The sequence below is a fragment of the Kryptolebias marmoratus genome, linkage group LG21 (assembly GCF_001649575.2).
Source record: "Kryptolebias marmoratus isolate JLee-2015 linkage group LG21, ASM164957v2, whole genome shotgun sequence".
Classification (NCBI taxonomy): Eukaryota; Metazoa; Chordata; class Actinopteri; order Cyprinodontiformes; family Rivulidae; genus Kryptolebias; species Kryptolebias marmoratus.
This window is the reverse complement of record NC_051450.1, coordinates 5,663,178-5,677,266: the sequence shown is the minus strand read 5'-3', so window position 1 is coordinate 5,677,266 and position 14,089 is coordinate 5,663,178. Positions and strand designations below refer to the sequence as shown.

At 40.3% G+C, this 14,089-nt stretch overlaps 1 protein-coding gene across 2 annotated transcripts in view; it reads right to left on the bottom strand.

Annotated features, from left to right (window-relative positions):
* Positions 1 to 9,265: 9,265 nt before the first annotated feature.
* The window catches only part of LOC108249834 (cytochrome c-type heme lyase), a 19,912-nt gene continuing 15,088 nt past the window's right edge, over positions 9,266 to 14,089 (bottom strand). For both annotated transcript variants that reach the window (XM_025002332.2, XM_017439458.2), the window contains 2 exons: positions 10,972 to 11,058; positions 9,266 to 10,720 (listed from right to left, as the gene is read on the bottom strand). In XM_025002332.2, coding sequence (XP_024858100.1) covers positions 10,522 to 10,720; positions 10,972 to 11,058 — 286 coding nt within the window. In that variant the 3' untranslated portion in view covers positions 9,266 to 10,521. The remainder of the gene's footprint in view (positions 10,721 to 10,971; positions 11,059 to 14,089) is intronic.

Here is a 14,089-nt window from a genome sequence, read left to right as displayed (position 1 = left end):
TCTGTTAGAAATTTTGCCCCTAAAACAGGAGTTACTTGAATCACATGAAAATAGTTTGGCAACAAAAGGAGTGATCTTCACAAGACACAGTGTAAACACTGTAAACTGCAAAAAGACTCACTAGAGCCCTATCCTTTCTGCAATGCAGAAAAACACAAACAAAATCACAGAATTGAACATTAAAAGAGGAATTTACTGTAAAACACAAATCTGGGTTTGTCTTAATAATCCACGATTTTCCAACACCAAACCATATTTTGACTGCTGCTCCAGCCTCCTGTGTCTCCTCTGTGTCTCAATAATGGGAGGAGGAGGAAGAAGGCAGAGAAGGGGAGACACGTTTAGAGAGCTGAAGCAAAAACGTTTGGCCAAGCTTGCAATTTAACTCTGAGCGCAAAGTTTATAGTGTCTAAACAATGGGTATGATTTGCGAGAATAACATTTGAGTAAGTTTTCTTGATTTGGATTAAAAGAAAATGTGATGACATGACCTATTCAGTTTAATAAAAAAGAAGGGCAAGAAAACAAGCCTGACATCAGCAAACTCTTCAGCATGAAAACAAATCAGGAAAGACTTCACAGCTTTGAGTGAAATAATAATTTTTTAGGTAAAAATAAATAAATGAATAAATCAACCAATTCGCAACCTTGGTTGCAAAATGAGTGAGAGACATAGAAATGACGCAAACTTTATAAGGGAAAAATTAAGTGGACTTTTCCACACCATGGTATAGCTTGAAACAGGAAATCGTATGAACCACAATCAAATTTATTTTAGCTTTGAGTTGTTTTAGCAAGTACTCTCTCTGCATCAAGGCCCAGTCTTACTAATGTTTATTTTGAAACTCTAATGAGAACCTCTCTCTGGTTCTTGAAACAGAGATCATTATGACTGCTGTCTACTGTAGGTAAGATTCTGACTACTTATGGGAGCTAAAACATTATTGCCTTGGCCTTTGGGCTATAAATAGGTTTAGTAGTTGTTATTATTATAACAATTTATTGTTACAAACTCAGTTTATTATCAAATGAATTGGTGTCCTGCAAAGGAAACTAATGGACTGAAGTGAGTGATATTAGTATGAAGCTATGTGGAGCTTCAGGAGGTGGTGATGTGGTGGATGTTGGTGTGGGAGGACACCTCGCTAGGACAACCAACATTTAAACAAACTGGAAAACAAGACACTCTGTGAATAAATTAAAATAATCACAATATACTCATAAAATGTATCTAAGTTGTAGAAAACTTATTCATACTTAACTTTCCTCCTCAAAATTAAAAGCAGTCTTTTCCGCAGTGGAAAGCCAATTAGTCCATAAAATTCAGCTGTCATCCTTCCTCTCAGTTCACTGTAATCCTAGGGGAACCGGCCTCCCACAGAGCGTTATTCTGCTGCTTTTTCTCTCCCTAACTACTACGTTCCAGATAATGAGCCGAGGAAAATACAATAATCATCTACAATCGGCTTTTTTCCTTCCAGCATTTGTGAGAACCATGTTCTGGCCTGGCTGGAGATAAGCACCAGCTCCTTTTGACCCAGAAAGAAGTGGGTAAAGAAAATGGATGAATGGATGGATGTTCTGATCTTAGTTTGTGAGCTGAGAGTAAACTAACACACTGAGATGTAAACTAATCTGTGATTTTTACAGCACACCTGCCAAAAGAGTGCAGTGCAAGTAATGTAAAAGCAGAATTAATGGTCAAAAAGCATCAGTTAAATATATTTGCAACAAATCTAAGTCTCATGGCAGGAAAACTTGATCTTGCTGAGCTTGATGAGACCATGAACATAGTGCTGGTCAGACTTTTCCACTTTGGACCCATGTGCTGTATTTCTGTGTCCTTATCCAGGACTAGGTTTAAGTTAGGATTTGAATCAGGTTTCAGTGATTAAGATGAAGGGCTAAGGAACTACTAGTCCACCATCAGACTAGATGGAGAAATAGAGGCCTAGCGTATTTTTAAGCCAGAGTTTTAAACTCTAATCATTACATGTTAAAAACAGACAAAGACATAGCTGTTTTTTAACTCTGCATTAAAATATTAACCATAAACATGACACCCTACCACTGACTAATCACAGAAAAAGAAAAAAAAGAAAAAAAAAAACTAGAGCTAATATAAACCCAAACAAGCTGTACTCTGAGTTGGACAATAGTGAGGTGTTAGTCAAGACTGAGCCAGGTCAATGTGCCAACTTCTTTACAGAATGATGGGAGCCAAAAAGTAATTTTCCCTCCAATAATGTGCTTGTACAGATTATAAATACTGTTTTCTATTTACCTCAGGGAGCAGATCTACAACCTGGGTGTGACCTCACACCCAGCTAAACCGTGTTTGATTGAAACTCAAAAAAACCAGTAGGATGTTGGAAAATCATAAAACAGAGAAGGCCTCAGACATTTTGTTTACCACAGTCCTAGAAAGTGAGAAGATGCCTGCCTGAAGAATGAAGACATGTTCTGGTGCAGATTTTTAAGAACAAGGGGGATGCACAGAGCTTCAGTAACTACAAATGGATAAAGTTGATGAGCCATACCATGAAGATCTGGGAAAGAGTTGTTTAACCAGGTTAGGAGGTGAGGTGATGGTCAGTGAGCAGTCGTATGGTTTATGCTGAGAAGAAACTCTGCAGATGTGACGTTTGCTCTGAGGGTGTTGATGGAGAAGTATAGAGAAGGTCAGAAGAAGGTGCACTGAGTCTTTGTGGGGATACAGAAACCACATGATAGGGGGCCAACAGAAGAACTGTGGATAGCAATACATAATGCACTCTGGTACGTACCAGATAAATGCCCGGTAAGTACCAGGTACGTATTAGGCTGTATTATGTTTTGCTACCAAACTGTAGTTCTGTATGTAGAAATCAAGTGTGGAGGGAAAGGATGTGAGAGTGGTGCTGAATATGTCAGGGAGACAGTAGTCTAGCATTAAGGAACCCCTTTCCTTTAGGACCTCTGACCTACCATCATCTTTCAGCAACTGTTTGGTCTGAAAAGTAATTTTGCTTTGACTGATTCTTGGTATCTCCCTGGAGAAGATCTTTCTTTCTGAGGCTTTCATTTAATCAGTAGAGACAGATTGTTTTTACTTATTTTAAGACTCATGTAGACTTATGTAGAGATAAAATCTGTTCATTTGGTTGTGAAATCTTTTTCAACTTGAAAGATTTATGCTGATGATTTTTAAGTGTGCGTGTATCCAATCAGAAATTAGTCAAATGGTTTAACAAACCTTATTAATCTCGTTGTCATTACATGGAACAGGTCCGTAATCTGAACCTTTAAGCAGGAAAGGTTGATCTCCATCAGTGCTGACCTCAAGGTTTCTGCGAGCGCCACCAATCTGGGCATTTGACTATTTTTTCACATCTTGTTTTAATAACTGGACTGAGACCTCCACTCAGTTCATTTTTGTCTTTGTCTCTGTGTGCTAGTCTCGCCCTTCTTCTCATCGTATATTTTTGTTAACCTAAGTTTAAAGTGTATGTTTTGTCTAGTTTTATTTATAAAGTCCAGTAAATTAAAAGAAAAAAAAAAGTTAAGAAGGACCATTTGCAGCTTTAAGATATAAGTCCAGTTTCCAGAATCACTCTTAGATGTGTGTCACCCACCAACTCCTCATTCCACCAGTTGACAGCTTCCTTTCTTAATGCCATCACTTTGACCCTCCTGGGTGACCTTCTGGGCAAACTATTGACCTCCAATGATTATCAGGTTACTCTTGAGTACCTGCCTTGCTTCCATGGGCCTGATCAAGGATGCACCACCTACCCCAATCCAGCTGTACCATAGTATGGCACAGTCATCATCATCATCATCATCATCATCATCATCATCATCATCATCATCATCATCATCATCGTCATCGTCATCATCATTTATTTTTAAAGCACTTTAAAAACCAAAGTGCTGTACAGGTATAACAAAACTAAAAGAAAACAATAATAATATAAAACAATATGAGAAGTACAACATTTACATAACTGGCAAGGAATTCATTAAAACAACAACAACAGCTGGCCTAATGTTTGTGCTCTCTGGAATTATATGCTTGTGTAAAAAGATGAGTTTTTAAAAGACACTTAAAATCATTTAAGAGCCAGCAGACCTCACAGACAAAGGGAGAGTATTCCAGAGCTGAGGACCTGCAACTGAAAAAGCCCTGTCTCCCCTGGTCACAAACCAAGTTCTAGGAATAACTAAGAGCTTTTGATCTGTAGATCTTAGAGTACTACTTGGAGTGTGTGGTTGTAAAAGGCACAAGCCGCCTCCCTCTGTCGGACCGCCACCTGCTCTAGCTGTCAGGATGGGTAACTCTTTCAAGACTGTGTGACATCATTGTAAAGCTTGGGGGTTCCACTTGTGAAATGTGGGGCTCGAGTTCCCATCTGTGTTTTCAAACCTGTACTCTTGTTAACAAGACTTATTTCTTCTTCTGCTTCCATTTTCCCTGATAAACACTGCAACCTCCTTAGTGTCCCACAGCAGTCTGCCACAGCTTCTACATCACCGACCAAGGAGATAACACCACCCACACAATCACCCCACTTTGGGATTTTGACACAAAAACTCTAAAAACAAGTCATTAACGTTTTAAATCAGAGAAATGGACCACTGGAGTGTTTTTATGATAGTGTTTAACTGAAAGAAAAAACATGAAAACTTTTAATTTTTATGTTTCATTTGATTTCACCTTTAAATACCTGGGGTCAATCTTTCAAAGCAACATGCATAACACAAGAGAGGTGAAAAAGAGAAAGCAGGCAGAATGGAGTGGATGAAGATGAGTGTCAGAAAACTGTGATGAAATGGTAGTGAGACCTGCTGTGATGTTTGGTTTGGAGATGGTGGAATTAGCAAAAAGACAGGAGGATGAGGTGGAGATGGCAGAGATGGTGTTCAGATTTTCACTGGGAGAGACCAAAATAGTGAAGGAGGATCTGCAGAGGGTCGGTGTGACAGAGGAGGATGATGGGAGAGACTCACATAGAGGCAGAAAGTCCACTATGGAGACCCCTGAAGGGAGCAGCTAAAAGGTTTAGTGCTTGCAAGGTGGAAAGTCAACAGAAGCAGAGTAATTTTGAGGGAGGAAATTGGTCGGTGGATAGCATAAGATGGGGCTAAGATCCACTCTAACGAGTGACTTTCCAGAACTGAGCGCCCAATTTAGTTGTAAAGAAAGGTGAGGAATATTTGCTGTTTCCTAACACTGTTTTAAACACTGAGTTAAATTAACTCCCAAACAGTTGTTTAATGATTTAAAAATTGTGTTAGAAGCAGAAACATTCCAATCAAAATTACTGAAAAATCACATTTTGACAGCAATTATGGTTTTAAAAAGGCAGTTCACTCTTATTATTCGGAATGAGCTTCTTAAGACCGTCACAGATTTGACGTTTTTAGACTCAGAGTCGGAAGTCAGACCGAATGAAGAGTAATTTAAGGATTTTTCACTGAAAACAAGTGCCTGCTACTCCTGGAATTAAACATGTAACAGCTGCGAGAATCCAAACATAAAAGTGTGAACTGCATCTTTAAAGAACAAAACACCCCTTTTTGTAAAACACCCCTTTTTGTATGAGAGAAGGAAACTGCAGTTGGCGATCATTTGCACACCACAGTGAGCAACATTTCACACATTTACCATCCAGAAATCACTGTAATAAAAGTATCAAAGGGATTCATGGTGATTTCATGTTTGTCTTGTCATGAAAAATGTGAGAAGGATAATTAGTGCTTTAGAATTTGAGGCTGTAATATTTTGGATCTAACACCTCCTTTACACACAAACACACTCAGTTATCACAGATTGTTAATTAAGGACGTAAACATGCCTTTCACTGCCAATATGTTGATTCCTGATAATGAGTATGCTTGTGAACAGAACCGGGTTCAGGGTTTGGGTGGTGCTGTAGTGACTTTGGTATGGAAATGGGAGCTGCAAAGAGCAGATAAAATCTCTGCCTTTCCCTCTGAATGCCAGGGGCTGTTTGGACATCTGCTGTGCGCCGTGCCGATATCTGGCCTCTCTGAAGCTCACGGGAAATCAACATGCACACATTACTCCTCGCAACATATGCATCAGCTCTGTGGTGAACCCACACATTCATGAATTTAAAGCCACCTTCACCCCCAACAACTGACAGTAAGTAATGCCTCAGAGATCCATTTTGTTTATATTTCTACAGATATCTTCCCAGTTAAAGTTATACAGACATGAAGTGAACCACCTTGTCTTCAGTATAAAGATGTCAGATGTCTGCCTGCCTTACATTTAATGAAAAAAAAAACATCCTGACATTCAAGAATCAGACAGACAAGAATCCATCAGTCAAAAGGCATAAAAACAGACTTTAACTTTGACTCGAGCGCAGCAGCCACAAGATGTGTTCTGTTCAGCCCTCCTGTTCCTTCCACCCACATGAATAACCCAGAGGTGATCAGAAATTCACTGCAACCACACATGTACTCTGGACTGGGTCAGTTCATGTTGATGTTTTCTAAAGGCATTTGAGGACACAGAGAAAGAAAATAACAGAAAAAAGAGAAAGGCAATAACTGTGAATAAATCAGCTTGAAGATGTTTATTATTCCAGGACCAGAACCTTCACAATATGTGCAGGTGTCCTCACGTAGCCATTGGTTCTAACACTGGGCCACTGTGGCTTCTATACGCCTCATTTACAGACTCGTCACTAGTATGTGTGTGGACCAGATGATGTCCAAATCAAATCATTCCCTTTGCCTTCTGGGTCTTATTTGTGCCAGATTTTGAGGAAATACACCCAGAAGGCTCAGTTGTTGAGGCAAGGTGAGTAACATACATAAAGAAGGAACAGTGAACTGATCTGGTTTCCTGGAAAAGAGCTCATGACTGTGGTAACTTCACACACCTTTCCATTTTCGATTTATTTTACCTATAAAAACTGAGGAAAGGATGTAAAGCACGATTCTTGGTTCTGTCAGTCAACCTGGTTATCACCCTAAACCAGTCCAGGAGTGAACTTGCAGTTGCTGTTAAACGGTCCACTGATTCATGATGAGTAACATGTAAATAAAACACCCTACGAGTCACTAAACCTCTGAACTGGTCCCTTTGGGGATCTCCACAGTGGATCATCATCGTCCTCTGTCCCGCCAACCCTCTGCAGATCCTCCTTCATCTCTGAGGTCTTCCTCATCTCCTCATCCATGGCAGCTTTAAATTCAACATCCTTTGTCCAATATATCTAATGTCTCTCCGCTGAACATGTCCAAACCATCTCGGTCTTACATCTCATATTTACCTGTACATTTTGGTCCCTCCCAATAAAAATTATAACTTTTATTCTATCGAAACACTGCCCTCTGGTGTCCAATTTGAAAACTGCAATGTAGAAAGCAACACATTCCCAGGCTGATGTATTGTTTGTGTAACATTACTCCTCCATCTCGGTTTGAAGTGGTCCCAACGACAATCCTAAGGGTTTCACCCCTCTGTAGGTCTGCTTTTGGTGAAGTCTTTCTACTGGTTTTCAGAGAAACTGATGATCGTTTTATTCTTGAAATAAAGGCAGGACGTTGTCAGCCTTAGACGTTCAAATGGACTGCTGAAAGTGATCAGAACTTTATTCCAACTGTGAAACCATCCTCAAGAAATCTTTTTCAGTGAATGTTTAAAAGCAACTCAAGATTATTGTGAGGTATTTTACACTTAGTAAAAAAATAATTTTATGTTTTCAATACGTAAGCGTTAGGAATGTGAAAGCTAATTACAATTTGTACAGCTGATAGGATTGACACAATAAACTGCATTGTGCCCTCTGCTCTGCTAATTTAAAGTCCCAGTGGTATTATTTGAACCTTTATCTCTAAAAGGACATTTATGCATCACATCTGAACCCAGTGCTGATCTCAATGCTCCTCCACATCTTTAAAATCCTCAATTGAAAATTGGGAAAACTTTGAATATCCCATCATCTACAGTTTGTAATACTGTTTCATCAAAAGATTTAAGGAATCTGGATAAATCTCTGAGATCAAAGGACAAGACTGAGTCAATATTGAATGGCTGTGATCTTCGGGCCCCCAGAGGTCTCTATTCTTTTCTGGACATTACTGCATGGGCTCAGGAAAACTTCAAATCACTGTCTGTGAACATAGCTCACCGTGCCATCTACAAATGCTGGTTAAAGCTCTATCAGGCAAAGAAGAAACCTATATGTGAACATGATCCAATAACGCTGCCGTCTTTTCTGATCCAAAGCTCATTGAAAATGGACTGAGGCAAAAAGGAGAACTGTTCTGTGGGCAGATGAATTAAAATTTGAAATTCTTTTTGGAAATCATAGATGCCATGAGCCACGCCTATTAAACAGCTATAATCTAGTGATGGCACAACTGGAACATTCAATTGTTCCAGAAAAAGATGTGATTATGTGGAACGTTTGGAACACCTCCCCACACTGATTCCTGGTAGCCAAATTAATTGAAGATTCAATAAATTTGTCACAAACAGCAAAACAAGGTTAAACAACAATTATTTTTCTTTTCCTTCACATAACTAAAACAACTTAAAGAAATAAACTGATCTCTAAGCACAAAAAATAATGAAATGGAAGGGTACCGTATTAGAATCTGTCTGTATTTGTAGGGACTGCTTCTGTTTGTTTTAAGTATTTTTAATCAGACAAACAATCTGTTCAACAAAGTTAGGACTGAGATGCTTTTTACCACCGTCCACATCAATATCAATCCAAAACCACGCTCGAGTGGTTTTGGCAAGACACTCGGTTTAATGAGGGGAAACCTTGCAAACACACTGTAGATTAGAAAAGCCTTGAAATATTTTTTAATGCTGAGACATGAATCAGCTGCAAATCAGACGAGAAATAAACCTTTACATATAAAGTATTTTATTTTATGGAGCTGAAGTTTTGTATTTATAAACAAATCGGGGTTGTATGTTTCAGCAACTTTTAAAAATGCTGATTCTTTTATTTAGTAGAAAATGTCATTTTAGAGCCTGGAAACACCATCCTCCCCATACTTTTTCTTTGTTTTTTTCCATAATGAATCATACCTGAAAAACACTAAACTTCATACTTTTCCAGACTGCGGCGGAACCCTGTCATCTGTGGTGTGCCTGTACTAGATCAGAGAGCAGATTTAAAGTCTTACTAATAAAAAAAATACCCTGCAGCTTTAAGGATTTTTGCTTATTTGTACTGTTGCACAGCATAAACAATGAAGGTTCCAGGAAAAACAAAAAACAAACAAATGATTAAAAGGCAGTTCAGGACCGGCTTTACTGACAAATTTAAAATCAACAAACGGTTTTTTTTGTTTTGTTTTGTTAAAGACAGGAAGATTTTCTGGGAACACAAAGAAACTGGATTCTTCAAATAAATAAAACTTCAACACAAAGAAAAAGTAACCGTCTGAAGATGATGCAATTAACCATCTGATCCAACTTGAGTTTGAATTCCCCTCTCAGGTCTTACAGCATGTTTGATCCTAAACACAGATTTAAAGAGTCAGGCTGACAGGGTTTCCCAAACACAAGCACACCCTACCACACAGACACACACAAACAGTACACTGAATCAAGGACATAAAAGACTCAGAATGGACTTATTGTTAATCTGTGCTGCCATATCTGTGCAGTGCTGTTTGTCCTAGTAGTGTTACCGTAGCTTCCTGTAGTAAACAAGCTGCAGTGAAGCTGTTTCCACTTTTTTTTTCTGAACTCTTAAGTATATCTGTCTGTAATAGTTGAAGTTATAACATGACCGTCTTTCACAATGACTTTGAAATGTTAGACTTTTGTATAACTTTCCAGTAATAAACAAGATGCTAGCAGCATAAGCAAATCTATGCCATTGTCAATGTTATATTAGCATCTATGCTAACTGTTGGTCAGCAGCCTGTGACTGAGAGTTTTTTTTTAAATGTTATTGTGCACTCTTTACTAGGCATGAAAATACATAAATCCGTGTTTATGTGAAATAAGCCACAGTTATTTAAGTATCAGGATAATCAAAATGCATTAATAACTTTTAAAAAAGCATTGCTGCATTGTAAGAAATGTTAACCAGCACTGGGGGGAGGCTGACTGACCCGTTATGGAACTAGATAAAAGTGACCTGACCCATTCCTATTCGCTTTCTGACATTAGTCTTTAATAATGGTTGTGTTGGACTTAAATCTGGTCCTGAACTCCACACCACAGCCCTGCCTCATGTTTCTGTCATCATTTCTCCTGTTAAAACTGATGAAAGTAACTGAGTAGATTTCTGAATCCAAACAAGGTCATGTAACCTGATGGACAAACACTTCCATTAGTTTTTATTTAATTTGTAACAACAAAAACACAAATTTAAAGAGCAGACGGCTTTGTTTATCACATCTGTAAGGTTCTGCAACAACTTATTGGTTCATTTTTCTTAGGCTTGGTTTTGCCACATGTGATGTCAGTAGCTGAACCAGAGAACAACCTGCAGTCTTTCTGTGTTTAGGACCGCCACATGAGTCAGTCTGTTATGACGTCCAGCGCCACCAGGCCACTTTCATGCGGTCCCACACAGCATTTAAGGAATCAAAGGCAGGACGCACATCCAGGGTGGAGAACTGGTATGTGTTTTTGTTGATTTCTCCATCGTAGTAGTCGATGATGTAGCGCACCTCCTTCCCACAGCGGTCAATGATCCAGTCGTGACGGTCAAAAGGCAGCTCATAACTGCAGAGAGACACACAGCAGGATAATCAAACATGGAGTCTTTCAGCTGTTGACCTGAATGAATTCTTCCCTGAGTGTTTGAAGACATGTATAACACAAGCCCGACCAACATCTGGTCAAAATAGATAGATTTACCATTCTCAAAAGATATTTATTCATCCATTTTGAGGTGAGGTCATATTTTTGACCATAACATATCAAAATGGATTAGCTTCGTGTAAATAGAAACACCAAAGCAAAGAGGGGCTCACCCCATCCAGTGGCGAAAGCGGGCCCTGGGGGAGTACTCCTTGGCCTTCCCACCAAACCTTTTCAGCATGGGCCCACATGGACACTCCCTACCAGAACACAAAGAAGATTCTCTGATGAGCAGGTAGATTAATGAAATATATGAATGATGTCAAAGTCAACTTTATTGCAAATACTACTATATGTACAAGAATGAAAAAAAATCTATCCAACAAAGTTAACACAGAAGTTTGAAATTGCGTTTCACCAGTCTCCAATGTGCTATCAAAAAAACCATATAAAACAAACATAAAACCATAAAACAAAAATATTGACATACACCCCCCCACACACACAGTACAGTAAAATACAATCAATAAATATACAAGTACTGTCAGATACTGTATGCAAGTGCAATGAGTAAATGTTTATGGAATGTTCCCCCATATCCTTGAAATGTTCATTTAGTTTTCTTCAATGAGTTGATTAATCTAATAGCTTGTGGAAAAAAACTGTTTCCCAATCTGCTTGTGCAACACCGCAAGCTGCGGTAGCGCTTCCCTGATGTTAGTAGGGAAAACAGTTTGTGTGTCGGGTGAGTGGGGTCTTTCGCTATGATCATTGCTCTCTTGAAACAGTGTGAAATGTAAAGATCCTGAAGGGCTGGTAGAGGCGATCTGATGATCTTTTCTGCAGTCCTCACCACCTTTTGAAGTGCCTTCTTGTCTGCAGCTAGACAACTGCCGTACCAGACAGGGAGATTACTGGTCAGAATGCTCTCGATGGCACCCCTATAGAAGGTGGTGAGAGCAGATGTGGGGAGATTGGCTCTTCTCAGCCTCCGCAAAAAATGGAGTCGTGTCTAAGCCTTTTTGACCAAGGTGGTGTTGTTTGTAGACCATGTGAGGTCATCTGTGATGTGCACTCCACTTTGTGCTTTTCACAGACTCCACGACACAACCATTTACGATGAGTGGGATGTGATTTGTTTTTTCTTTTCTAAAATCGACCGTTATTTCTTTTGTTTTATTGATATTGAGTAGCAAGTTATTTCTCTCACACCAGTTAATGAGTTGGTGTACCTCCTTTCTGTACGCTGAGTCATCGTTATCTCTGATGAGGCCCACTACACTCGTGTCATCTGCGAATTTGATGATATGATTCGTTTCAAATCTGGCACTGCAGTCGTGGGTCATCAGCGTGAACAGCAGGGGAGGTAGCACACATCCTTGCGGCACCCCGGTGTTTATGATGCTGGCCACTGAAGAGTTGTTTCCAACTCTGACTTTCTGCGATCTATTTGTTAGAAAGTTCAGTAGCTAGTTGCAAAGTGAAGTGCTGATGCCTACTGAACTCAGCTTGTTCACCAGATGTTGAGAGATTACAGTGTTGAAGGAAGAGCTAAAGTCTATGTATAATAACCGTGCGTGACTGTTTTTGTTTTCCAGATGAGCCAAGCAAAGATGGAGTGCTGTTGCTATGGCATCATCAGTGGAGCGCTTGCAAATATGCAAATTGATATAGATCCAGAGTGGTGGGAAGTATGGATGTTAAGTGGGCCTTTACCAATCTCTTAAAGCACTTCATCATAATGGAAGTGAATGCTATGGGTCTGTAGTCGTTGAGTGATAATACTGGTGACTTCTTGGGCAGTGGTACAATAGTGGTAGCTTTAAAGCTTGCTGGTATGATGGCTTGGTTCAGAGAGATTTTATAGATGTCTGTGAGGACATCAGCGAGTGAGTCGGCACAGTCTCTGAGCATGCACCCAGGTATGTTGTCTGGACCTGCAGCTTTCCTAGGGTTCACCTTGAGTAGGGTCCTCCTCACGTCAGCTGAGTCCAGTTGAAGTGTTGTGTTGTGTGGGTTGACTGGGGCTTTTGTAGGTGTTGTAATGTTTTTTTCTTCAAACCGTCTGAAGAAGTTGTTCAGTGAGTTAAGGAAATCTGAGTTGTCCTCACACGGTAAGAGGGCTGACTTGTAGTCCATGACTGACTGAATGCCTTGCCACAGACGTCTTAAGTCTTTCGTGTATGTGAAGTGTGAGTTGATTCTTTGTCCATACACACGCTTGGCTGCTCTCACGCCCCGGTGCAAGTTGGCCCTGGCTGACTTGAGAGCCTCCTTATCCCCCGACCTGAAAGCAGCATTTTGTGCTCTCAGGAGTTCACGTACCTCCCTGGTAAACCATGGTTTTTCGTTTTCTCTCACTGTAATGTCCTTAATGACCGTTACATCTTCCATGCATTTTGTTATGTATCCAGTTACTGAGTCTGTATATTCAGTGAGGTTAACATCCTGGTTGGTAGTGGCCGCCTCCCTGAAAACAGACCAGTCTGTGTGTTCAAAACAATCCTGTAGTGCTGCTGTGGGGCCCTCAGGCCAGGCCCTGATCTGTTTCACAGCTGGTTTACTTCTTGTCAACAGAGGTCTGTAGGCTGGAATTAGCATAACAGAGAGATGATCTGATGAACCCAGGTGGGGATGAGGAACTGCTCTGAAAGCCTGCCTGATGTTAGTGTAGACCTGGTCTCCCCTCTTGTTGCAAAGTTCACACACTTATAATAGTGTGGCATTACTGTTTTTAAATTGGCCTGATTAAAATCGCCAGCGATTATGCAGACCGAATCCGGGTATGTGTTTTGTAGTTCACTCACATCCTGGTACAAAATGGAGAGTGCTTCCTTTGTGTTCACACTGGGAGAGATGTAAACAGCTGTGATATCGACAGTATTAAATTCTCTTGGAAGGTAGAATGGGCAACAATTGCGGGTTAAAAACTCGGTGTTCTCTTTCATAGCATTCGTTTTGTGTCTCACATTGGGAACGCCCATGGCGTGACCTCATCAGAAGCTCCTATTACATTACGCCAGCCAGGATTGGCTGGAGATACACTCGTCAGCGTCAGAGAGGGCAGAGTCCCTCCCCCTATAAATAGGGCTGACGCTGCACCGAGACTTTATTCAAAAACCTCTTCTCGCAACGAGCAGAAGTTCCAACCAGCTCCCTGCTGGTACTGCCTTTTTCTCTCTGAGCCCAGCTGAACTGTCCACAGATACGCGCGCAAGCTCGGTCGCCGGGCGCTTGGCTTGGAGGTTCTGGTCAGTACCGCAGCGAGTAGCCGTTCCCGGTAGAAATACC